Here is a 27,460-nt window from a genome sequence, read left to right on the forward strand (position 1 = left end):
ATTTGGGGGTCTCCAACAAGCCTCTATTGCGCATCTAGAAATAGAGAAACCACCACAATATCCATGTAAAATTATCTGATGAGATTATCATTCAATTCTTCACACCAGGACAGGGCAGGTCAAAGAGTTGTTCTAGATAGTTATAGTTTGTATTGGACATTTCTCCCTCCGGATGCATGCACCGGTGGTTTTCAACTGTGTCGAATGCGCGCCTCGGAGGGAGTTCCAGAACGCAGTTATAAACGGTTGGAGCGCGTTCCGGTTGTCGGCTTGGTTCCGTCTGTCAGTCAGGCGGTCCGTTAGATCCCGGAGAGAGAGAGAGAGAGAGGGGGCTTGATTGAGTAGGGGACGATGATGGCAATAGCGAAGATACCGTGGCTACTTCTCCTCGAGATGGGATTGTACGCAAGTTGTTTCGTTTGTGGAATCGTCACGGCAGCTTCTCTCACTATCACACAGGTAAAGAAAGTTAAAAACGTTTCGTCTTCTCATGTTAACTTTGCAGACACTGGTAGGCTAATGTTGACATACTGTTTCGACTGGCTGTCTGCTTTGGACTGACTGTTATGTCGCAGTTGTAAAAGTTTTACTTTGATTTACTTTCCAAGCTGACATTTCTTTATCTGAATCACCAGATAGAATGAGTTTGACTGGGGGAGAATAGATGGATGTCTTATGATTGAATGCGCGTATTATACATTAGGAGAAAGCAGGACTCTGAAAGTGTATGAAACGGGTCATATGACTGACTGCCTCGCTGCTTTCTCCTAATGCTGTACCAGTTTCACCATCCTTATTCTGTACCAGTATGGCTACGGGAAAACCCACTTCAATCCTTTTAACGCTATATTCATTCGACCAGGGCAGGGCCATACGCTATATTCATTCGACCAAGTGGCCATATGTAACCTTTTCGGGGGGACGACCAAATTCACGTATAAAATGTGAGTTATAAATTCATCATTCTACTTGAAAGCAAGTGAAATAAGATGCCCTTCTGTTATCTGTGTGCTATCTCTATGCGTACACTTATTAAGTTCTGCTTTTTGCGTCTTTAACTTTCGGTTTTGTACACCAGATTCAAACGGCTGAAACAACAGTATAACAAAATATATTCTCTACACGATACTATGTTATTTTCATGTAAACTGAAATTAGGCAAACTATTAATAGTTTTAGCAACCAGGAAATGCTGGAGCGATTTCTGCATAGTGCAAGTTTAAGCTATTTAGCCTGGTTCAAGTTCATGTTCAACCTACAATAGCCAACTGGCCACATTCTATAGTGACACATGACCTCTCTTACAAACAGCTTTCATTTGTTCCTAAATTATCAGTCCTGGGAAGTGACGCTAAAGATGTGACACAGTCATGTGTAACTATAGTAACGTGGAACTAAAACCCAATAGCTCTGATACAGACATTTATCATGTGACCTGGCTGCGGTCTCCTGGTTTCAAATTATAAACCGCATGCTTTGAGTCAAGAGCAAAATGACCGAGAGAGAGAAACAGAGAGAGACAGAGAGAGAGTGTCAAATTATAGACCGCATGCTTTGAGTCAAGAGCAAAATGACCGAGACAGAGACAGAGAGAGAGAGAAGGGGCGTCAATTGGGTATGCAAGCTCGACACCAACCATTTAAAATAGGCTACTAAAATCATTCCAATCCCGATTAAAAGACAAATGTAGTTTAGAGGTATTAGAAGGACTGACTTTACTTTAGGACCATGCAGACCATTTGTATGTGTCAGGGTTTTCCTGTGGTGAAGTAGAGGAGGACCAAAACGCAGCGTGGTTATATTGACTCATGTTTAATAAAAACAGATAAACATGAACACTACAAAACAATAAATGTGGAAAACCGAAAACAGCCCTATCTGGTGCAAAACACAGAGACAGGAACAATCAGCCACAAAACCCAACACAAGACAGGCTACCTAAATATGGTTCCCAATCAGAGACAATGACTAACACCTGCCTCTGATTGAGAACCATATCAGGCCAAACATAGAAATAGACAAACCAGATGTAACGGATGTGAAACGGCTAGCTTAGTTAGCGGTGTGCGCTAAGTAGCGTTTCAATCGGTTACGTCACTTGCTCTGAGACCTTGAAGTAGTAGTTCCCCTTGCTCTGCAAGGGCCGCGGCTTTTGTGGAGCGATGGGTAACGATGCTTCGTGGGTGACTGTTGTTGATGTGTGCAGAAGGTCCCTGGTTCGCGCCCGGGTATGGGCGAGGGACGGTTTAAAATTATACTGTTACACAGACACACAACATAGAATGCCCACCCAGCTCACGTCCTGACCAACACTAAAACAAGGAAAACACATACGAACGATGGACAGAACGTGACAGTATGGCTGTCTTTATGGATAGCAGAGATCTGTATATAATGACGAGATGCTTATGTCTCTGACCTAACAATATGAGTCATTGTTCCAAAGGAGGGAAGGTCCAAGCTTAGGTCCAAAATAAACCCATAGAAAAGCAATGACGCTTATTTACTATTCTCCTGTTGACTCTGGGGGGAACATTCAGTCCCCTACTGACTCTGGGGTGAATGTTCAGTCCCCTGTTGACTCTGGGGGGAACGTTCAGTCCCCTACTGACTCTGGGGTGAATGTTCAGTCCCCTACTGACTCTGGGGTGAATGTTCAGTGCCCTACTGACTCTGGGGTGAATGTTCAGTCCCCTGTTGACTCTGGGGTGAATGTTCAGTGCCCTACTGACTCTGGGGTGAATGTTCAGTCCCCTACTGACTCTGGGGTGAATGTTCAGTCCCCTGTTGACTCTGGGGTGAATGTTCAGTCCCCTACTGACTCTGGGGTGAATGTTCAGTGCCCTACTGACTCTGGGGTGAACGTTCAGTGCCCTACTGACTCTGGGGTGAACGTTCAGTCCCCTACTGACTCTGGGGTGAATGTTCAGTGCCCTACTGACTCTGGGGTGAATGTTCAGTGCCCTACTGACTCTGGGGTGAATGTTCAGTGCCCTACTGACTCTGGGGTGAATGTTCAGTCCCCTACTGACTCTGGGGTGAATGTTCAGTGCCCTACTGACTCTGGGGTGAATGTTCAGTCCCCTACTGACTCTGGGGTGAATGTTCAGTGCCCTACTGACTCTGGGGTGAATGTTCAGTGCCCTACTGACTCTGGGGTGAATGTTCAGTGCCCTACTGACTCTGGGGTGAATGTTCAGTGCCCTACTGACTCTGGGGTGAATGTTCAGTCCCCTACTGACTCTGGGGTGAATGTTCAGTCCCCTGTTGACTCTGGGGTGAACGTTCAGTCCCCTACTGACTCTGGGGTGAATGTTCAGTCCCCTGTTGACTCTGGGGTGAACGTTCAGTCCCCTACTGACTCTGGGGTGAATGTTCAGTCCCCTACTGACTCTGGGGTGAATGTTCAGTCCCCTACTGACTCTGGGGTGAATGTTCAGTCCCCTGTTGACTCTGGGGTGAATGTTCAGTCCCCTACTGACTCTGGGGTGAATGTTCAGTGCCCTACTGACTCTGGGGTGAACGTTCAGTCCCCTACTGACTCTGGGGTGAATGTTCAGTCCCCTACTGACTCTGGGGTGAATGTTCAGTCCCCTACTGACTCTGGGGTGAATGTTCAGTCCCCTACTGACTCTGGGGTGAATGTTCAGTCCCCTACTGACTCTGGGGTGAGTGTTCAGTGCCCTACTGACTCTGGGGTGAATGTTCAGTCCCCTGTTGACTCTGGGGTGAATGTTCAGTCCCCTGTTGACTCTGGGGTGAATGTTCAGTGCCCTACTGACTCTGGGGTGAATGTTCAGTGGCCTACTGACTCTGGGGTGAATGTTCAGTGCCCTACTGACTCTGGGGTGAATGTTCAGTCCCCTACTGACTCTGGGGTGAACGTTCAGTCCCCTGTTGACTCTGGGGTGAATGTTCAGTCCCCTGTTGACTCTGGGGTGAGTGTTCAGTGCCCTACTGACTCTGGGGTGAATGTTCAGTCCCCTGTTGACTCTGGGGTGAATGTTCAGTCCCCTGTTGACTCTGGGGTGAATGTTCAGTGCCCTACTGACTCTGGGGTGAATGTTCAGTGCCCTACTGACTCTGGGGTGAATGTTCAGTGCCCTACTGACTCTGGGGTGAATGTTCAGTGCCCTACTGACTCTGGGGTAAACGTTCCGTGCCCTACTGACTCTGGGGTGCATGGTGCTACAGCAACTAAAGGTGATAATGGCTGGAGTCAATGTTGCTGGTCCTTACAGCATGGTAAAACCTTTGAACTAAATGTATAAATTCACTAATTAAGCTTTGCCAATCTGTGGTTTAGCTGAAATTATGCCCCTGAGAGAGAGACAGACAGACAGACAGACAGACAGACAGGGCAGAGGGACAGACAGACAGGGCAGAGGGACAGACAGACAGACAGGACAGAGGGTTCTTTGAAGCACTATGACAGGTCATGTTGTCAATTTTGTGGATTGTCAGTACATTTAAACTAACAATGGCTGGTGATCTCTCTCCCTCCCTACCCCTCCTCGCCCCCCTACCCCTCCTCGCCCCCTACCCCCCTCTCTCTGTCCAGGGGAGTTTCAGTGGTCTCTGTATCCTGTATGGGACAGTACATCACAACTCGTCATCAGACTCCCTATTGGTCCAGACCTCCAGCTCTCCCTCGCTCTGTTACTTTGTCTCTGCTATCTCAGTATGCGTAGCAGTGTTCTGTTTCTCTATATCACTGTACTGGATATATACATGCTGTCTGGATGGAGGGGTTAACAGGTGAGTCTTTCTCTACATATCACTGTACATGTCTATCTATATACAGAGCATTCGGGAAAGTATTCAGACCCCTTGACTTTTTCCTGACTGAACACACACATCATTAGCGAAGAGAAGGAGAAAGCTGCACTGCGATTTTAATATTGGGGGGCTGCTTTTCCATAGGGATTTTTTTTTAAATGTTAAATAAATACTTCAGGTCCGTTATCTTCTTCCCCGGAGTCAGATGAACTTGTGGATACCACTTTTATGTCTCCATGTGCAGTATGAAGGAAGTTAGAGGTAGTTTTGCGAGACAATGCTAACTAGTGTTAGCGCGCAATGACTGGGAGTCTATGGGTATCTGCTAGCATTCCATTTCATTAACAAGGATTCTTGTCATTTAAAAGATTAAATTCGCTAGTCAGAAAAGTCCTTATAGCCCTCTCCCACTAGAATGAACGATATGCATCTTTTAGTGCTCTCTATTGACAAGCCAGCAATGTCACGCCTCTCGGTACCTGTGTTAATAGGCTAGGTGCCTGTCAGTCACAAAGCCAGCGATGTCCCGCCTCCCGGTACCTGTGTTAATAGGCTAGGTGCCTGTCAGTCACAAAGCCAGCGATGTCCCGCCTCTCGGTACCTGTGTTAATAGGCTACGTGCCTGTCAGTCACAAAGCCAGCGATGTCCCGCCTCCCGGTACCTGTGTTAATAGGCTAGGTGCCTGTCAGTCACAAAGCCAGCGATGTCCCGCCTCCCGGTACCTGTGTTAATAGGCTAGGTGCCTGTCAGTCACAAAGCCAGCGATGTCCCGCCTCCCGGTACCTGTGTTAATAGGCTAGGTGCCTGTCAGTCACAAAGCCAGCGATGTCCCGCCTCCCGGTACCTGTGTTAATAGGCTAGGTGCCTGTCAGTCACAAAGCCAGCGATGTCCCGCCTCCCGGTACCTGTGTTAATAGGCTAGGTGCCTGTCAGTCACAAAGCCAGCGATGTCCCGCCTCTCGGTACCTGTGTTAATAGGCTACGTGCCTGTCAGTCACAAAGCCAGCGATGTCCCGCCTCTCGGTACCTGTGTTAATAGGCTAGGTGCCTGTCAGTCACAAAGCCAGCGATGTCCCGCCTCCCGGTACCTGTGTTAATAGGCTAGGTGCCTGTCAGTCACAAAGCCAGTGATGTCCCGCCTCTCGGTACCTGTGTTAATTCGGAATCAGATTGAGTCAAGTCATTAGAATGTACCAGAAGCCACCAAAATAGAGCTCAGTCTGCAGTTTCCTTCCGTTCTGTGGACTTCCTCCTGATTTGGCGACTCCATGTACTAATGTGTAGGTGTTGCCATTTTTAACCCATTATTATGTGCATTGTGCAACATTCCGCAATGTCTGTCTAACCTTATGACCTGTGTGTGTGTCCGTCATTCGTGTGTGTGTGTTTCTGTATGGTGTGTGTGTGTGTGTGTTTCTGTATGGTGTGTGTGTGTGTGTGTTTCTGTATGGTGTGTGTGTGTGTGTGTGTTTTCTGTATGGTGTGTGTGTGTGTGTGTTTCTGTATGGTGTGTGTTTCTGTATGGTGTGTGTGTGTGTGTGTGTGTGTGTGTGTGTGTGTGTGTGTGTGTGTGTGTGTGTGTGTGTGTGTGTGTGTGTGTGTGTGTGTTGTGTGTGTGTTTCCAGAGAGCGTCTATGGCTCAACGTGACCCTGGTGGTGTGTGGCGTGTTTCTCTTCTTCCTCCTGGTGACGGGCTGTGTGTTGAAGAGAGGAAGAGACTCTCTGTGTGACTCTGTCCTACACGCTGTCCCCAACATCACCAGGTACCATACACATCTGCCGAAACTAGCTTTTCTTCATATAAAATCTCTAAATGGTTTGTGGGTACTGCTACTACCAATACGACTCTAAATGGTTTGTGAGTACTGCTACTACCAATACGACTCTAAATGGTTTGTGAGTACTGCTACTACCAATACGACTCTAAATGGTTTGTGAGTACTGCTACTACCAATACGACTCTAAATGGTTTGTGGGTACTGCTACTACCAATACGACTCTAAATGGTTTGTGAGTACTGCTACTACCAATACGACTCTAAATGGTTTGTGAGTACTGCTACTACCAATACGACTCTAAATGGTTTGTGAGTACTGCTACTACCAATACGACTCTAAATGGTTTGTGGGTACTGCTACTACCAATACGACTCTAAATGGTTTGTGAGTACTGCTACTACCAATACGACTCTAAATGGTTTGTGGGTACTGCTACTACCAATACGACTCTAAATGGTTTGTGAGTACTGCTACTACCAATACGACTCTAAATGGTTTGTGGGTACTGCTACTACCAATACGACTCTAAATGGTTTGTGAGTACTGCTACTACCAATACGACTCTAAATGGTTTGTGAGTACTGCTACTACCAATACGACTCTAAATGGTTTGTGAGTACTGCTACTACCAATACGACTCTAAATGGTTTGTGAGTACTGCTACGTCCAATACGACTCTAAATGGTTTGTGAGTACTGCTACTACCAATACGACTCTAAATGGTTTGGACAGTAGTATTGTGTGGACAGTAGTATTGTGTGGACAGTAGTATTGTGTGGAGTGTAGTTTTGTGGGCAGGAGTGTGTAAACTTGGATGTTTGTAAAGTGTGTAAACATTCCTATTGCAAATGAATGAATTCTGGATTTTCTCCCTCTATCTAGCTGTGAAGAGGCTCAGTCTCGGACCTGGATCAGTCCTTACACTGGAACACAGTTCTACACTGGACTGTACAACGCTGGGGTCAGTATTAACAGAGTTCTACACTGGACTGTACAGGTCTGGGGTCAGTATTAACAGAGTTATACACTGGACTGTACAGGTCTGGGGTCAGTATTAACAGAGTTCTACACTGGACTGTACAGGTCTGGGGTCAGTATTAACAGAGTTATACACTGGACTGTACAGGTCTGGGGTCAGTATTAACAGAGTTCTACACTGGACTGTACAGGTCTGGGGTCAGTATTAACAGAGTTCTACACTGGACTGTACAGGTCTGGGGTCAGTATTAACAGAGTTCTACACTGGACTGTACAGGTCTGGGGTCAGTATCGACACACTTATCTGACAACATCACCCCCCTTGTCTTCTTCTCTCTCTCGCCAGACTGCGGTGTGGGTGAACTTCTTTTTCTGGATTCTGATTGGCGTGCTGGTGGTGATCCAGAGAGGTCAAGGGTCCGAGTTTAGAATGACGGCGGCCGACCCCTTAGCCACGCCCTCTGAGACAGAACCTTTCTTCCCACGCCAGGCCCGGCCCCAGTGACTCATAACCGTCTCGCCTTACGACCTGCTGGCTAGACACATGTGGATGTGTGCAAACACATGACGGACACACACACACACACACACACACACACACACACACACACACACACACACACACACACACACACACACACACACACACACACACACACACACACACACTCTGTCTGACCTGTTAGTAGAGAATGAATTAACCTCACCCTATGTATGTTTGAGAGAGTCCTCCTCACACACACACACACACACACACACGCTCCTGCTCCTGGGGTCAGTGTCTATGCGGATCTCTGGTTCTGAGTACTGCGCCCCAGTGAAGAGATGGCCTAGCTGATTTAAGGCAGCATCTGTCTCTTCAAGGATATAACAATAATATACTAATGGTAACATGTAGAGCCACTGCAGCTTTCTCTGTGGTCTCTCCATCCACAGTCCTTTCTCTGTGGTCACTCCATCCACAGTCCTTTCTCTGTGAGTATGAGGAGCTGGAGGAGGTCCCTCCATCCACAGTCCTTTCTCTGTGGTCACTCCATCCACAGTCCTTTCTCTGTGGTCACTCCATCCACAGTCTCTGTGGTCACTCCATCCACAGTCCTTTCTCTGTGGTCACTCCATCCACAGTCTCTGTGGTCACTCCATCCACAGTCCTTTCTCTGTGGTCTCTCCATCCACAGTCTCTGTGGTCACTCCATCCACAGTCCTTTCTCTGTGGTCACTCCATCCACAGTCTCTGTGGTCCTCCATCCACAGTCCTTTCTCTGTGGTCACTCCATCCACAGTCCTTTCTCTGTGGTCACTCCATCCACAGTCCTTTCTCTGTGGTCTCTCCATCCACAGTCCTTTCTCTGTGGTCCCTCCATCCACAGTCCTTTATTCTGTGGTCACTCCATCCACAGTCCTTTCTCTTCCTATATTCAGGGAGATGTGTGTGTGTGTGTGTGTCGGTGTGTGTGTGTGACTGGCTGACAGGGACATCAATCTTCTCAGATAATATCAGTGCTTTGCACTGTGTGTGTGTGTGTGTGTGTGTGTGTGTGTGTGTGTGTGTGTGTGTGTGTGTGTGTGTGTGTGTGTGTGTGTGTGTGTGTGTGTTTCCCACTACGGACCACTGCCAAACCAAGGCGACTGCACCACAGTCAGCTTTCAGCAATGTCACACTGTCCTCCAGACAGACCTTATAATGCCTTACTGACCACTGACACAAAGCAACCATTTTGTTACAGCGTTCCCTTTCTGCCTGCACTTACTTAGATTGTTTTTACAATTATTATTAAAAAGCAAAAACATGTCATTTTAGTTTGAGTGAATGAATTATTGTTGCCATTGCTGATACTGTATTGTTTAATCTTTTTACAGAACTTTATGAAAACAGGTATCGACCATCCAATAAAAGATACATTTTTTTATTTGTCAAGATATTCGTTTGTTGTTCTATATTTCATTGGTTGGGCAACCTTAGTGCTGCTGTAGAATTCAAGGGTGTACAGGCTTTTTTTTTTTTTTGATCTAGCACTACACTAACACACCAGGAGTTTTGATTGGACAGATTGGGAATCATACTGTGTAGACAGGAGATCTGATTGGACAGATTGGGAATCATACTGTGTAGACGGGAGATCTGATTGGACAGATTGTGGAGGGTCTAAGGCCTAATTAGACCCTCTGATAGCCCCTTCAACCGAGTCAGCAAGACTTCAGAGCGAAGTGCTATCCGGACACGCACTGCGATATGTTCGGAGTTTGAGCATTTTCATCTAAAATAATGGAGAGACATTACTAATTGAATATGCCGTGTGCAGTTGTTTGTCTCATTTAGAGACTTGACACATGTAGCAGACAAAATACTTCCCAAATTAAAATGTTTTAACTGTTACTGAGTTTTATATCTTGTAAAACGAGAACAGATTAGGATTGAATGGCGGGAACGCGGTTTCCGAGATTTTACCGCCCCAAAACCACTCCCTTTCCCGGGTTAAATAACTGCGAGAAACTGGGAAATTATAATACATTATTTATATGAACAGCGTGGTGTGAAATGGACCTGCTAAATGATATGTCTAAATCTGTCTTCTCCCACGTCTGCGTGATAAATCAACGTTTAGGGTGAGGGACACAGCCCATCTCAGTACGGAGCGCAGTTCACAATGCATGTGTAGACCTATCACCTCATCATTGTAACTTGTTGTATTGTGACAGGTTGACCGACATTTTCTGCAGCCATTTTTTTTAATTGTAAAGATTTTTATTTATTTTTCTATTGCAGCTGCAGTTTTAAAACTAAAAATCGCTCTAATTTCTTTGCTTTACATCTGCGCGAGCACTCGTCTTTCGCTCTCCATCCAAAATAGATCATCCTGTTCTAGATTGATGTATAGTCCTATACAGTGCCGATTTTAGCATGACAATCTTGGTGGGACAAACTCAAAAATGTTTTTGGGGGATGCCAGCAAAGCCACTACACAACACAACACTAAACAATACAGTAACTGCACTGGAACGGTGACAAACTGTTAGGGCCTACACAAAGCAGGTCCCAACAGCAGAGTGATCTTCAGGTCGGAGCATCACATCACAATACATTACATCACAATACATTACATCACAATACATTACATCACAATACATTACATCACAATACATTACATCACAACACAATACATTACATCACAATACAATACAATACATCACAATACATTACATCACAATACATTACATCACAATACATTACAACACAATACATTACATCACAATACATTACATCACAATACATTACAATACATTACATCACAATACATCAAAACAATACATTACATCACAACACATTACATTACATCACAATACAACACAATACATTACAACACAATACAACACATCACAATACATCACAATACATTACATCACAACACATTACATCACAACACATTACATCACATCACAATACATTACAACACAATACATTACAATACACAATACATCACAATACATTACAACACAATACATTACATCACAATACATTACAACACAATACATCACAATACATTACATCACAATACATTACATCACAATACATTACATCACAATACATCACAATACATTACATCACAATACATTACAACACAATACATTACATCACAATACATTACATCACAATACATTACATCACAATACATCACAATACATTACATCACAATACATTACAACACAATACATTACATCACAATACATTACATCACAATACATTACAACACATCACAATACATTACATCACAATACATTACATCACAATACATTACATCACAATACATCACAATACATTACATCACATTACATCACAATACATTACATCACAATACATTACAATACATCACAATACATTACATTACATCACAATACATTACATCACAATACATTACATCACAATACATTACATCACAATACATCACAATACATTACATCACAATACATTACATCACAATACATTACAACACAATACATTACATCACAATACATTACATCACAATACATCACAATACATTACATCACAATACATTACAACACAATACATTACAACACATCACAATACATCACAATACATTACATCACAATACATCACATCACAATACATCACAATACAACACAATACATTACATCACAATACATTACAACACAATACATCACAATACAACACAATACATTACAACACATCACAATACATTACATTACATCACAATACATTACAACACAATACATCACATCACAATACAACACAATACATCACATCACAATACATCACAATACAACACAATACATTACATCACAATACATTACCTGGTTACATCACAATACAACACAATACATTACAACACATCACAATACATTACAATACATTACATCACAATACATCACAATACATTACATCACAATACAACACAATACATTACATCACAATACAGTACAACACAACACAATACATTACATCACAATACATTACATCACAATACATTACATCACAATACATTACATCACAACACAATACATTACATCACAATACAATACAATACATCACAATACATTACATCACAATACATTACATCACAATACATTACAACACAATACATTACATCACAATACATCACAACACATCACAATACATTACAACACAACACAATACATTACATCACAATACATTACAACACAATACATTACATTACATCACAATACATTACATCACAATACATCACAATACATTACAACACAATACATTACATCACAATACATCACAATACATTACATCACAATACAACACAACACAATACATTACATCACAATACATTACATCACAATACATCACAATACATTACATCACAATACATTACAACACATCACAATACATTACATCACAATACATTACATCAGAATACATTACAACACAATACATTACATCACATTACATTACATCACAACACATTACATCTCAATACATTACAATACATTACATCACAATACATTACATCACAATACATTACAACACAATACATCACAATACATCACAATACATTACATCACAATACATTACATCACAATACATTACATCACTGCTACATTGACAATACATTACATCACAATACATTACATCACAATACATTACAACACAATCTAGAAAGAGTTGGATGACCATTCAAAAGGTATTTTCCTCACGGATTTTCACTACCTCATTCCCATACTGTCTGAGATTTCCTTTTCTGTTTTTTGAACGCCAGAAGTAATGCTGAATTGACAGAGACCCTCAAACCCAGACTTGGACCACACAACAACTCCACTGAATAGCAGGCTATTGATTGTTTTGCTGTTTAGCCACTGATTCCTTCCAAACAACTCATTGTTGAATTTGTGAGTTTCAACTTGTTGTGTAATGTTTATGTCCAATGGCCGATGAGCACCGCTACATTTTATCTATAATTTAGCTTCATAATTTCTCTTCGTATGACAAGGATTGAAAAGGATTTTGCAGTAGATTGTCGACTTGATTCATGATGATGACTGCTTGTCTAGCTTGCTAGCTAAGACTTTGAAGTTGACATGATCAGTCCAATCAAAGCTACGGTAGATATAACGTGATGTTTATCTGTGGCCAATGACCTTGAGCCTTCTTGAATGAGCACTTCTAATGTAACTCTATGGCAGCACCCAAGGGGCTTGAATTTTCTAGCTCTACCTGTAGATTTTGCAGTGACATAGTGTCCCCATGAGTGACAGAACACTGAGCAAATCACAGCGCAAACTAGAGAGCATTACCAAACCCAACACTCCGTATTTTCCTCTGACTGCCCCACCACCACAGAAAGCCCTGAACTTGGCTGAAACAACTGCATTTTGGAGCTGCTTTTACTCAAGAAAGAAAAGTAGAGACCATGTTTGTATGCGGCTTTATTAATTATTCTTTTTTAGATTGTTTGCACACTGATATGTGACACGTATTAATGCCAAAATAACTAAACAGGGTGGGCTCAAAACAGGTGGGGCTCTGCCCTGATTGACAGGTCGCCACTGGCCCTATATAGATGTCCATATGTAAACAAAAAGTAGATGTCCTAACCGACTTGCCAAAACTATAGTTTGTTAACAATACATTTGTGGAGTGGTTGAAATACGAGTTTTAAAGACTTCAACCTAAGTGTATGTTAACTTCCGAATTTTTATACAGTATATATATATATATATATATATATATATATATCCAGTTGAAGTTGGAAGTTTACATACACCTTAGCCAAATACATTTAAACTCAGTTTTTCACAATTCCTGACATTTAATCCTAGTAACAATTCCCTGTCTTAGGTCAGTTAGGAGCACCACTTTATTTTAAGAATGTGAAATGTCAGAATAATAGTAGAGAGAGTTATTTATTTCAGCTTGTATTTCTTTCATCACATTCCCAGTGGGTCAGAAGTTTACAAACACACATTTAGTATTTGGTAGCATTGCCTTTAAATTGTTTAACTTGTGTCAAACGTTTTGGGTAGCCTTCTACAAGCTTCCCACAATAAGTTGGGTGAATTTTGGCCAATTCCTCCTGACAGAGCTGGTATAACTGAGTCAGGTCTGTAGGCCTCCTTGCTCGCACACACTTTTTCAGTTCTGCCCATAAATGTTCTATAGGATTGAGGTCAGGGCTTAGTGATGGCCACTCCAATACCAATACCTGGACTTTGTTGTCCTTAAGCCATTTTGCCACAACTTTGGAAGTATGCTTGGGGTCATTGTCCATTTGGAAGACACATTTGCGACCAAGCTTAAACTTCCTGACTGATGTCTTGAGATGTTGCTTCAATATATCCACATAATTTTCCTGCCTCATAATGCCATCTATTTTGTGAAGTGCACCAGTCCCTCCTGCAGCAAAGCACCCCCGAAACATGATGCTGCCACCCCCGTGCTTAATGGTTGGGATGGTGTTCATCGGCTTGCAAGCCTCCCCCTTTTTCCTCCAAACATGACGATGGTCATTATGGCCAAACAGTTCTATTTTTGTTTCATCAGACCAGATGACATTTCTCCAAAAAGTACGATCTTTGTCCAGTTGTGCAGTTGCAAACCGTAGTCTGAATTTTTTATGGAAGTTTTGGAGCAGTGGCTTCTTCCTTGCTGTGCGGCCTTTCAGGTGATGTCGATATAGGACTTGTTTTACTGTGGATATAGATACTTTTGTACCCGTTTCCTCCAGCATCTTCACAAAGTCATTTTCTGTTGTTCTGGGATTGATTGTCACTTTTCGTACTAAAGGACGATCATCTCTTGGAGACAGAATGCGTCTCCTTCCTGCGTGGTATGACGGCTGGTGTCCCATGGTGTTCACACTTGCATACAATTGTTTGTACAGATGAACGAGGTACCTTCAGGCGTTTGGAAATTGCTCCCAAGGATGAACAAGACTTGTGGAGGTCTACAATATTTTTTTTTTTAGGTCTTTCTTTAGATTTTCCCATGAAGTCAAGCAAAGAGGTTCTGAGTTTGAAGGTAGGCCTTGAAATACATCCACAGGTACACCTCCAATTGACTCAAATGACGTCAATTAGCCTAACATCAGAAGCTTCTAAAGCCATGGCATCATTTTCTGGAATTTTCCAAGCTGTTTAAAGGCAGTCAACTTAGTGTATGTTGACTTCTGACCCACTGGAATTGTGATACAGTGAATTATAAGTGAAATAATCTGTCTGTAAACAATTATTGGAAAAATTACTTTAAGAAATTTGTAGAGTGGATGAAAAACGAGTTTTAATGACTCCAATCTAAGTGTACGTTAACTTCCAACTTCAACTGTGTCCTATATATATATATCCTATATATATTGATGTCCTAGCCCTATATACATTAATTATAGATGTCCTAGCCCTAAATATATATATGTATATATAATGTCCTAGCCTACCTCTTTCAGGTAATACATTCAATTCAGTATTAGCCTTATATTATATTATAGCCTTATATATATGTTAATTAATGATGGATTATGTCTAATAAGCTTCTAATTTATAGCTTCTGTCTCTTGCGTAATACCCAAGCGCCTGAGCTCCGCTCGCCTCCCCTTTAAAAAACGCTCCTTAGCTCTTGGTCCCATGCAGGAAAAACTAGAATAGCTTTTTGGGGTATTTTTTTTTAATAGCATTTCTTATACCAATAGAAGGATCCTTCTTTTCTGTCGAATGTTACAGCAGCCAATAGAACTCGCGGGTTTGAAAGAAGCGCGAATGACCATAGACTATAGCAGTTATTTATTCAGACCTATAAACATTCAATCTCCGTGAAGAGAATTGAGGGCCTATATAGCTAGCATAATAACTGCTTATGAAGAATAAAAGTCTATTGTTTAGGGACAGAAGATAGATCGCGTTAGAGAACAGGAGACATTTTTTACATTTTAACTGCTAAGTTTCCCGGGTGTCTGTCGGAGCTTTGTTATCCAGCCGTTCTTATTTTCTCACTCTCCTTCTCTCCCCTCCGTTCCCTTTAGAGTGTCTTGCTAAGTTTGCGGTGCATTCGATCACTGGCCTCCATCTGAGCCTTGCTGTCCAGCAGTTGTTCTAGCTGTCTTCTCATCTGAGCCATGTCCAGCTGGGTGGCTTGACACTGTTAAATCAATCAATCAAAAATCAATCAATCAACCAAACGTCAGTCAGTCTACCTAAATAATCTACGCATCCAGCCATACCTCACCTGTTCTCTCAAGCACGCCGACTCCTCCCGCAGTGCGGCGGCGGCCACAGCTAGCTGCTCACTACGCTCCCGACACTGGGACTGCATCTTAACTGCGTCGGTTAAGAGGGACTCGACGCTCACTGCTACGGATTCACACTGGTCCTTTGACATGGTGGTGATGGTGATGGGTGGTCTATATAGGTGGGGAGATGGAAGGAAGGAGAGAGAAAGTAGAAGAATTTGTCTCTGAAAAGCTTTAAAATGTACATCTGTCTAACGCTCCTTTCTCTAAACACTGGACACTCAGTCTAACACTGGAGGGCTGGGCCCCGTACGGCCAGAGGGTAGCCCGGCATCAGAAGATTACAGGGGCTTGGCTCTCACCACCGAGACCCTGGCATAACAACCAGGGCAGACCGTGTGCATGTTTGCCTGCCTGTCTGTCTGCGTGTGTGAGTATCGTGATGCAGATAGAGACATAGACAGCCGGGCCACCCCTTATAACCTGTGTGCAAACAAGGTCAAGGTGTGTGTGAGTGGAACTCTACAAACAGTCATGATAACCTATAGGTACCACTGGACTCTACAGTCATGCTAACCTATAGGTACCACTGGACTCTACAGTCATGCTAACCTATAGGTACCACTGGACTCTACAGTCATGCTAACCTATAGGTACCACTGGACTCTACAGTCATGCTAACCTATAGGTACCACTGGACTCTACAGTCATGCTAACCTATAGGTACCACTGGACTCTACAAACAGTCATGCTAACCTATAGGTACCACTACAGTCATGCTAACCTATAGGTACCACTGGACTCTACAGTCATGCTAACCTATAGGTACCACTGGACTCTACAAACAGTCATGCTAACCTATAGGTACCACTGGACTCTACAAACAGTCATGCTAACCTATAGGTACCACTGGACTCTACAGTCATGCTAACCTATAGGTACCACTGGACTCTACAGTCATGCTAACCTATAGGTACCACTGGACTCTACAAACAGTCATGCTAACCTATAGGTACCACTGGACTCTACAGTCATGCTAACCTATAGGTACCGCTGGACTCTACAGTCATGCTAACCTATAGGTACCACTGGACTCTACAGTCATGCTGACCTATAGGTACCGCGGGACCCTACAGTCATGCTAACCTATAGGTACAGCTGGACTCTACAGTCATGCTAACCTATAGGTACCACTGGACTCTACAGTCATGCTAACCTATAGGTACCACTGGACTCTACAGTCATGCTAACCTATAGGTACCACTGGACTCTACAGTCATGCTAACCTATAGGTACCACTGGACTCTACAGTCATGCTAACATATAGGTACCACTGAACTCTACAAACAGTCATGCTAACCTATAGGTACCGCTGGACTCTACAGTCATGCTAACCTATAGGTACCGCTGGACTCTACAAACAGTCATGCTAACCTATAGGTACCGCTGGACTCTACAGTCATGCTAACATATAGGTACCACTGAACTCTACAAACAGTCATGCTAACCTATAGGTACCGCTGGACTCTACAGTCATGCTAACATATAGGTACCACTGAACTCTACAGTCATGCTAACCTATAGGTACAACTGAACTCTACAGTCATGCTAACCTATAGGTACCACTGGACTCTACAGTCATGCTGACCTATAGGTACCGCTGGACTCTACAGTCATGCTAACCTATAGGTACCGCGGGACTCTACAGTCATGCTAACCTATAGGTACCACGGGACTCTACAAACAGTCATGCTAACCTATAGGTACCACTGGACTCTACAGTCATGCTGACCTATAGGTACCGCTGGACTCTACAGTCATGCTAACCTATAGGTACCACTGGACTCTACAGTCATGCTAACCTATAGGTACCACTGGACTCTACAAACAGTCACGCTAACCTATAGGTACCACTGGACTCTACAAACAGTCATGCTAACCTATAGGTACCACTGGACTCTACAGTCATGCTGTTGTCAATTGTGGTCCTTCTGTAGCTCAGTTGGTAGAGCATGGCGCTTGTAACGCCAGGGTAGTGGGTTTGATTCCCGGGACCACCCATACGTAGAATGTATGCACACATGACTGTAAGACGCTTTGGATAAATGCGTCTGCTAAATGGCATATATTATATTAAGCTGACCTATAGGTACCGTTGGACTCTACAGTCATGCTAACCTATAGGTACCACTGGACTCTACAGTCATGCTAACCTATAGGTACCGCGGGACTCTACAGTCATGCTAACCTATAGGTACCACGGGACTCTACAAACAGTCATGCTAACCTATAGGTACCACTGGACTCTACAGTCATGCTAACCTATAGGTACCGCGGGACCCTACAGTCATGCTAACCTATAGGTACCACTGGACTCTACAGTCATGCTAACCTATAGGTACCGCTGGACTCTACAGTCATGCTAACCTATAGGTACCACTGGACTCTACAGTCATGCTAACCTATAGGTACCGCGGGACTCTACAGTCATGCTAACCTATAGGTACCACTGGACTCTACAGTCATGCTAACCTATAGGTACTGCGGGACTCTACAGTCATGCTAACCTATAGGTACCACTGGACTCTACAGTCATGCTAACCTATAGGTACCACTGGACTCTACAGTCATGCTAACCTATAGGTACCACTGGACTCTACAGTCATGCTAACCTATAGGTACCGCGGGACTCTACAGTCATGCTAACCTATAGGTACCACTGGACTCTACAGTCATGCTAACCTATAGGTACTGCGGGACTCTACAGTCATGCTAACCTATAGGTACCACTGGACTCTACAGTCATGCTAACCTATAGGTACCACTGGACTCTACAGTCATGCTAACCTATAGGTACCACTGGACTCTACAGTCATGCTAACCTATAGGTACCACTGGACTCTACAGTCATGCTAACCTATAGGTACCGCGGGACCCTACAGTCATGCTAACCTATAGGTACCACTGGACTCTACAGTCATGCTAACCTATAGGTACCGCTGGACTCTACAGTCATGCTAACCTATAGGTACCACTGGACTCTATAGTCATGCTAACCTATAGGTACCACGGGACCCTACAGTCATGCTAACCTATAGGTACCACTGGACCCTACAGTCATGCTAACCTATAGGTACCACTGGACTCTACAGTCATGCTAACCTATAGGTACCGCTGGACTCTACAGTCATGCTAACCTATAGGTACCACTGGACTCTATAGTCATGCTAACCTATAGGTACCACGGGACCCTACAGTCATGCTAACCTATAGGTACCACTGGACTCTACAGTCATGCTAACCTATAGGTACCACTGGACCCTACAGTCATGCTAACCTATAGGTACCGCTGGACTCTACAGTCATGCTAACCTATAGGTACCACTGGACTCTACAGTCATGCTAACCTATAGGTACCACTGGACTCTACAGTCATGCTAACCTATAGGTACCACTGGACTCTACAAACAGTCATGCTAACCTATAGGTACCACTGGACTCTACAGTCATGCTAACCTATAGGTACCGCGGGACTCTACAGTCATGCTAACCTATAGGTACCGCTGGACTCTACAGTCATGCTAACCTATAGGTACCACTGGACTCTACAGTCATGCTAACCTATAGGTACCACTGGACTCTACAGTCATGCTAACCTATAGGTACCACTGGACTCTACAGTCATGCTAACCTATAGGTACCGCTGGACCCTACAGTCATGCTAACCTATAGGTACCACTGGACTCTACAGTCATGCTAACCTATAGGTACCGCTGGACTCTACAGTCATGCTAACCTATAGGTACCACTGGACTCTATAGTCATGCTAACCTATAGGTACCACGGGACCCTACAGTCATGCTAACCTATAGGTACCACTGGACCCTACAGTCATGCTAACCTATAGGTACCACTGGACTCTACAGTCATGCTAACCTATAGGTACCGCTGGACTCTACAGTCATGCTAACCTATAGGTACCACTGGACTCTATAGTCATGCTAACCTATAGGTACCACGGGACCCTACAGTCATGCTAACCTATAGGTACCACTGGACTCTACAGTCATGCTAACCTATAGGTACCACTGGACCCTACAGTCATGCTAACCTATAGGTACCGCTGGACTCTACAGTCATGCTAACCTATAGGTACCACTGGACTCTACAGTCATGCTAACCTATAGGTACCACTGGACTCTACAGTCATGCTAACCTATAGGTACCACTGGACTCTACAAACAGTCATGCTAACCTATAGGTACCACTGGACTCTACAGTCATGCTAACCTATAGGTACCGCGGGACTCTACAGTCATGCTAACCTATAGGTACCGCTGGACTCTACAGTCATGCTAACCTATAGGTACCACTGGACTCTACAGTCATGCTAACCTATAGGTACCGCTGGACCCTACAGTCATGCTAACCTATAGGTACCACTGGACTCTACAGTCATGCTAACCTATAGGTACCACTGGACTCTACAGTCATGCTAACCTATAGGTACCAGTGGACTCTACAAACAGATAGAACTGAGTGATCTGTGTCTACAAGTGGCCTGAAAGAGGCTTTACTCCTGGTTAATCTACCCTTCATCCTCCCTCTCTTATTCTCTCTCTCCCTGCTGGCTTTTTCTGGTCTTTTTCACGTCAGGTGTACAACAAATAACAACAAATAACGACATTAACATTCGAAATTAATTTAAACAGTGAAGTGAACAGCAGCATTCAGTCACACTACATACAGCCTTTTGTAGGCTATTCGTCCATTAGTTCCATTGCAATTAACAAGACTTGTCTGCAATATTTGACAACATTAAACCTTACCAAAGAACGGCAGGTGGCTGTTCAATACTGGAGCACCTTGTTCAGGTGGAGAGATCCTCAGCTCGATGTATTATCCCGTGTTCTGGCGGCGCAGGTTCAAATCAACAGCATCTCCTCTCTCCCTTCAACAGCGTGTCGTCTTGTCCCTCGAATTATGCTGGAGCACGCGCGACAATTAATACGATGAGAGGGAGAGCGAGAGCCGAGTTATTAGCCTACATATGAGTTTATAGGACGATGCAAGCATAGATGTAATATTTATACTGTAAATGAAGAATAATGAGTGACACTGACTGCAGACTGGCCAGAATAGAAACATCCAACGTTGTTGTAAAAACTATTGGTCGCTAAATCTGGAGATGTCGGACCATGTAAAAAAAAAAGTGATGTTCTATTCAAAATCAAATGTATTTATATAGCTCTTCGTACATCAGCTGATATCTCAAAGTGCTGTACAGAAACCCAGCCTAAAACCCCAAACAGCAAGCATTGTAGGTGTAGAAGCACGGTGGATAGGAAAAACTCCCTAGAAAGGCCAAAACCTATTCAACCTGGATATTACTTCTACTGGAATACAGGGAACAGACAGATTATCATCTGTATTTTAAAATGACCAGAAGTAGAAGTAATATTCAGGATGGTAATGAACATCCTGAATATTACTTCTACTACTGGTCATTACCATCCTGAATATTACTTCTACTACTGGTCATTACCATCCTGAATATTACTTCTACTACTGGTCATTACCATCCTGAATATTACTTCTACTACTGGTCATTACCATCCTGAATATTACTTCTACTACTGGTCATTACCATCCTGAATATTACGTGTGTGAGTCGTGAGTTATAACGTGTTACCTGCCCACCATGGTCATTACTGCTGCCTTATTCCTTACTGCTGTAATCGAAAAGTGCAAACAACCTTTATGAGACCTATCTATTTTGGAGTCTTGTCAGAGTTTCTGCTTTCAACATTGTCTTCGAATATATTAGTCAGGGAAACATGGTAGGTGTGTTTAAAAATATATATATATCTGTTTTTATTGTTTAACCTGTTAGGCCAGTGGAGAATAAGTTCTAATTTACAAATGCGACCTGGCCAGGTCCTGACTTACAACTGCGACCTATTTGTGGGGGGAGATAGAGACACCCACGCTGTCGAAAAATAGGAATAAATCCCAAATTGAGGCTTAAATGCCTCGGTTTAGGATTTTCATTGGTTCATTTCTACCTTTTTCTTCTCCAGTATTCTGATTTTGTTACCTACATACCTGGAACAGATGCTATTTAGATTTACAGGAAATTTTAAACAGTGCAGACTGCCTCTTATTTCTTGTTTTATTTGAACATGGTTGTATTTTGTTCTAAATTGTAGGACTGTGATGTCAAACGTGATAAATTCACAACATTTCTCTGGCAAGGTGTTTCGTAGGTTCAATGGAACAGCTCTTATCAGCCCTCTGCACCGCGCCCCCAAGTCTCATTTGAGGTGGATGGAGCTCCATCTGGTGGAGGAAAGCAGTACTGCACCAGCGGACGTCAAAGGGGACCGGCTTTAAATTAAATCAAATCCAAGATGGCGACTTGTGTGAGAGTTGAGCACAAATGTATTTTAGTTTAGTTTCCCCTCTTGTTGGTAAGATTGTCTGGGTTTTTTAATGTGAGAGTTCAACAGACACACACTAAGCCCTCTCAGCTCTGAGTAGAAGTGGTTACTAGATACAGATTTCGGCCCAGTTTAGTTTCTACCAGCCTCGCATAGACTGATTAGGGAAGAGAGGAGGGAGAAACCACACCAGTCACCGCTCACAGCACGGCCCCGCTACTCTCCATAACCCCCAGCCTGCCCTGCTGTTCGGTAAAAAGGCAACTGATAGCAGCTTTTAGATGGTACATCAGAGAGCTCTGTGTGTATAGAGTTGTGTTCATTGTTTTAAGCATATTTGAGTTTTATCATGGTGTTTCCAGAGTATAACCGTGAATGAGACTGCTAATCTAGACTGGTCCTACAAATGATGTCTGTTAAGTCTAACTATTTGTGCTAGCTTCGGCAGCACATATACTAAAATTGGAGCGATACAGAGAAGATTAGCATGGCCCCTTGTGCAAAGATGACACGCAAAATCGTGAAGCGTTCCCAATTTTGTCCCTATTTGGGTGTAGTTTTGTCTTTTTCAGACTTTATTTAACTTTGTTTACTGTATTCACTGTGAGGTGGAGAAAAAGCAAGGCATTTCGTGTGGCTCTTGGCTACCTCTAGGATTTAGCCAATTCAAGCGGGGTATTATCTACTAAGGATGAACATATTTGTTGACCCGGCCTTGAATCGTTGTTTTTTTAATGAATTATCTTACGGTGAGAACCTGTCACTTTTTGTCAAGTCGCTAAACCCTCGTCAGGATTCAAACTTGTCTAAATGTGTTTAAACCTAAACACCACAGGAGTTTCATCTTGTTTATATGGGTGATTTTGAGACTTTACGGGCACTTCTATGTCTCCGAGTAATTTCGGAGACAAAGTTAATATTCTTTAATATTCTCTACAATTACCCCAGACTTTAACACCAAGTATTTATAGATACTTTTCAGATGCATTTTATACCTAAATGTCACTGTTTTGCCCTTGTCCTTGTCCCTGACCCAGACTTGTGAGCTTCTTCTATGTTTTTTCTATGAAATAACATTTTATATAATGTGTAATTGGTATCTACTAGAGAAAGAATCGATTAAATAAAATATATCAATATTTTATTATGAGTGTGCCCTTTATATTGTTTACACAAATTATATACCTTTAGTTTGTTAGTGGTGTTATTTCAACCACTGAGGACAAATACCTTAATTTCATGAAGTTTTCAAGTAAAATGTTTGTCGTTACCATGGAAACATTGTGACACGAGGCTTTAATCACATTGAGACAAACCTTCTACAAGTAAATTACAGCAGCCGTGTCAGGATTGCATTACCGGGTCGACAAAATATGTTCATCCTTGGTAGAAAATTACCCCCTTGAATTTGCTAAATCCTAGAGGTAGCACAAGCTCCACTCGTGAACAATATGTTTTTTTTTATTTTTTTTTATTTAACCTTTATTTAACCAGGCAAGTCAGTTAAGAAAATATTATTATTTTCAATGACGGTCTAGGAACAGTGTGTTTAACTGCCTGTTCAGGGGCAGAACGACAGATTTGTACCTTGTCAGGTCGGGGGTTTGAACTCGAATATCTTATCAATAGGGACACAGCTGTCTGACTTTGTGTTTAGTTCAGCAAGTGCTGTTACCCAACATGACCACTAGAGGTAGCCAACAGCCACACGAAGTGCCTTGCTTTTCTCCACCTCACAGTGAATACAGTAAACAAAGTTTAATAAAGCCTGAAAAAGACAAAACTACACCCAAATAGGGACAAAATTGGGAACGCTTCACGATTTTGCGTGTCATCTTTGCACAAGGGGCCATGCTAATCTTCTCTGTATCGCTCCAATTTTAGTATATGTGCTGCCGAAGCTAGCACAAATAGTTAGACTTAACAGACATCATTTGTAGGACCAGTCTAGATTAGCAGTCTCATTCACGGTTATACTCTGGAAACACCATGATAAAACTCAAATATGCTTAAAACAATGAACACAACTCTATACACACAGAGCTCTCTGATGTACCATCTAAAAGCTGCTAACAGTTGCCTTTTACCGAGCAGCAGGGCAGGCTGGGGGTTATGGAGAGTAGCGGGGCCGTGCTGTGACGTGTGGTTTCACCCTCCTCTCTTCCCTCATCAGTCTATGCGAGGCTGGTAGAAACTAAACTGGGCCGAAATCTGCATCTCAACACTCACACAAGTCGCCATCTTGGATTTGATTTAATTTAAAGCCGGTCCCCTTTGACGTCCGCTGGTGCAGTACTGCTTTCCTCCACCAGATGGAGCTCCATCCACCTCAAATGAGACTTGGGGGCGCGGTGCAGAGGGCTGATAAGAGCTGTTCCATTGAGCCTAACGAAACACCTTGCCAGAGAAATGTTGTGAATTTATCACGTTTGACATCACAGTCCTACAATTTAGGACAAAATACAACCATGTTCAAATAAAACAAGAAATAAGAGGCAGTCTGCACTGTTTAAAATGTCCTGTAAACCTAAATAGCATATGTTCCTGGTGTGTAGGTAACAAAATAAGAATACTGGAGAAGAAAAAGGTAGAAATAAACCAATAAAAATCCTAAACCGAGGCATTTAAGCCTCAATTTGGGATTTATTCCTATTTTTCGACAGTGTGGGTGTCTCTATCTCCCCCCACAAATAGGTGGCAGTTGTAAAGTCAGGACCTGGCCAGGTCGCATTTGTAAATTAGAACTTATTCTCCACTGGCCTAACAGGTTAAACAATAAAAACATATATATATATTTTTTTTAAACACACCTACCATGTTTCCCTGACTAATATATTCGAAGACAATGTTGAAAGCAGAAACTCTGACAAGACTCCAAAATAGATAGGTCTCATAAAGGTTGTTTGCACTTTCCGTTTACAGCAGTAAGGAATAAGGCAGCAGTAATGACCATGGTGGGCAGGTAACACGTTATAACTCACGACTCACACACGTAATATCCAGCATGGTGATGACCAGTAGTAGAAGTAATATCCAGCATGGTAATGACCAGTAGTAGAAGTAATATCCAGCATGGTAATGACCAGTAGTAGAATTAATATTCAGGATGGTAATGACCAGTAGTAGAAGTAATATTCAGGATGTTCATTACCATGGTGGGCAGGTAACACGTTATAACTCAAGACTCACACATGTCCGAGCGAAGCCGTCTAACCTAGCTAGTCTGAAGGGAGATGCATGGCCACAGATGGATAATTATGGCTTTTTCAACAACAGCAGCAAGCAAGTCCTGTCTTAGGTCAGTTAGGATCACCACTTTATTTTAAGAATGTGAAATGTCAGAATAATAGTAGAGAGAATGATTTATTTCAGCTTTTATTTTTCATCATATTCCCAGTGGGTCAGAAGTTTACATAGACTCAATTAGTATTTGGTAGCATTGCCTTTAAATATGTTTACCTTGCGTCAAACGCTTCGGGTAGCCTTCCACAAGCTTTCCACAATAAGTTGGGTGACTTTTGTCCCATTCCTCCTGACAGAGCTGGTCTAACTGAGTCAGGTTTTGTAGGCCTCCTTGCCCACACATTCTTTTATAGGGTTGAGGTCAGAGCTTTGTGATGGCCATACCAATACCTTGACTTTGTTGTCCTTAAGCCATTTTACCACAACTTTGGAAGTATGCTTGGGGTCATTGTTCATTTGGAAGACCCATTTGCGACCAAGCTTTAACTTCCTGACTGATGTCTTGAGATGTTGCTTCAATATATCCACATAATTTTCCTACCTCATGATGCCATCTACTTTGTGAAGTGCACCAGTCCCCCCTGCAGCAAAGCACCCCCACAACATGATGCTGCTACCCCAGTGCTTCACGGTTGGGATGGTGTTTTTCGGCTAGCAAGCCTCTCCATTTTTCCTCCAAACATAACGATGGTCATTATGGCCAAACAGTTCTATTTTTGTTTCATCAGACCAGGGGACATTTCTCCAAAAAGTACGATCTTTGTCCCCATGTGCAGTTGCAAACCGTAGTCTGACTTTTTTATGGTGGTTTTGGGGCAGTGGCTTCTTCCTTGCTGAGCAGCCTTTCAGGTTGTGTCGATATGGGACTCGTATTACTGTTGATATAAATAGTTTTGTACCTGTTTCCTCCAATATCTTTGCAATGTCCTCTGCTGTTGTTCTGGGATTGATTTTCACTTTTCGCACCAAAGTGCGTTCATCTCTAGGAGACAGAACGCGTCTCTTTCCTGAGCGGTATGACACCTGCGTGGTCCCATGGTGTTTATACTTGTGTACTATTGTTTGTACAGATGAACGGGGTACCTTCAGGCGTTTGGAAAATACTCCCAAGGATGAACCAGACTCGTTGAGGTCTACAATTTCGTTCTGAGGTCTTGGCTGATTTCTTTAGATTTTCCCATGATGTCAAGCAAAGAGGCACTGAGTTTGAAGCTAGACCTTGAAATTAATCCACAGGTACACCTCCAATTGACTCAAATGATGTCAATTAGCCTATCAGAAGCTTCTAAAGCCATGACATAATTTTCTGCAATTTTCCAAGCTGTTTAAAGGCACAGTCATCCTAGTGTATGTAAACTTCTGACCAACTGGAATTGTGATACAGTGAATTATCAGTGAAATAATCTGTCTGTAAACAATTGCTGGAAAAATTCCTTGTGTCATGGACAAAGTAGATGTCCTAAATGACTTGCCAAAACTATAGTTTGTTAACAAGAAATTTGTGGAGTGGTTGAAAAC

The 27,460-nt window shown here is 42.8% G+C and overlaps 1 protein-coding gene, 1 long non-coding RNA gene and 2 other non-coding genes across 6 annotated transcripts; 2 read left to right on the forward strand and 2 right to left on the reverse strand.

Annotated features, from left to right (window-relative positions):
- LOC118391834 (transmembrane protein 179B-like) lies at positions 1-9,454 on the forward strand. Of its 3 annotated transcripts, XR_008062240.1 has the most exons (6): positions 9-459; positions 4,562-4,758; positions 6,406-6,543; positions 7,441-7,519; positions 7,883-8,485; positions 8,535-9,454. XR_008062240.1 is itself a non-coding variant. In XM_052459132.1 (5 exons), the coding sequence occupies exons 1-5, from the start codon at positions 352-354 to the stop codon at positions 7,700-7,702; spliced, it is 576 nt and encodes a 191-aa protein (XP_052315092.1). In that variant the 5' UTR covers positions 1-351; the 3' UTR covers positions 7,703-7,717. The 3 variants fall into 3 exon arrangements, 2 of the variants coding, with proteins under 2 accessions (XP_052315092.1, XP_052315091.1); XM_052459132.1 differs by lacking the exons at positions 7,883-8,485; positions 8,535-9,454 and adding an exon at positions 7,685-7,717 and having other exon boundaries at positions 1-459; positions 7,441-7,555; XM_052459131.1 differs by having other exon boundaries at positions 7,883-9,454.
- Positions 9,455-15,798: 6,344 nt separating this feature from the next.
- LOC118392614 (uncharacterized) lies at positions 15,799-21,709 on the reverse strand. Its single transcript, XR_004827399.2, has 3 exons — positions 21,089-21,709; positions 16,256-16,430; positions 15,799-16,168 (listed from the first exon to the last, which is right to left on the reverse strand). It is a non-coding gene; the product is annotated as an uncharacterized LOC118392614 (long non-coding RNA).
- A 1,422-nt stretch (positions 21,710-23,131) lies between these two features.
- Positions 23,132-23,239, forward strand: LOC127906922 (U6 spliceosomal RNA). The gene has a single exon (XR_008063073.1). It is a non-coding gene; the product is annotated as a U6 spliceosomal RNA (small nuclear RNA).
- A 1,260-nt stretch (positions 23,240-24,499) lies between these two features.
- Positions 24,500-24,607, reverse strand: LOC118392804 (U6 spliceosomal RNA). The gene has a single exon (XR_004827446.1). It is a non-coding gene; the product is annotated as a U6 spliceosomal RNA (small nuclear RNA).
- Between the last annotated feature and the right edge of the window lie 2,853 nt (positions 24,608-27,460).

This window comes from Oncorhynchus keta, chromosome 13 (genome assembly GCF_023373465.1).
Source record: "Oncorhynchus keta strain PuntledgeMale-10-30-2019 chromosome 13, Oket_V2, whole genome shotgun sequence".
Classification (NCBI taxonomy): Eukaryota; Metazoa; Chordata; class Actinopteri; order Salmoniformes; family Salmonidae; genus Oncorhynchus; species Oncorhynchus keta.

What these genes read in the sequence shown, in the direction of transcription:
- LOC118391834 (XM_052459131.1), top strand. Translation starts at nt 352, where the DNA reads ATGATGGCAATAGCGAAGATACCGTGGCTACTTCTCCTCGAGATGGGA. An exon ending in CTTCTCTCACTATCACACAG is followed by an intron (nt 460 to 4,561) that starts GTAAAGAAAGTT and finishes CTCTCTGTCCAG; the next exon opens with GGGAGTTTCAGTGGTCTCTG. An exon ending in CTGGACTGTACAACGCTGGG is followed by an intron (nt 7,520 to 7,882) that starts GTCAGTATTAAC and finishes CTCTCTCGCCAG; the next exon opens with ACTGCGGTGTGGGTGAACTT.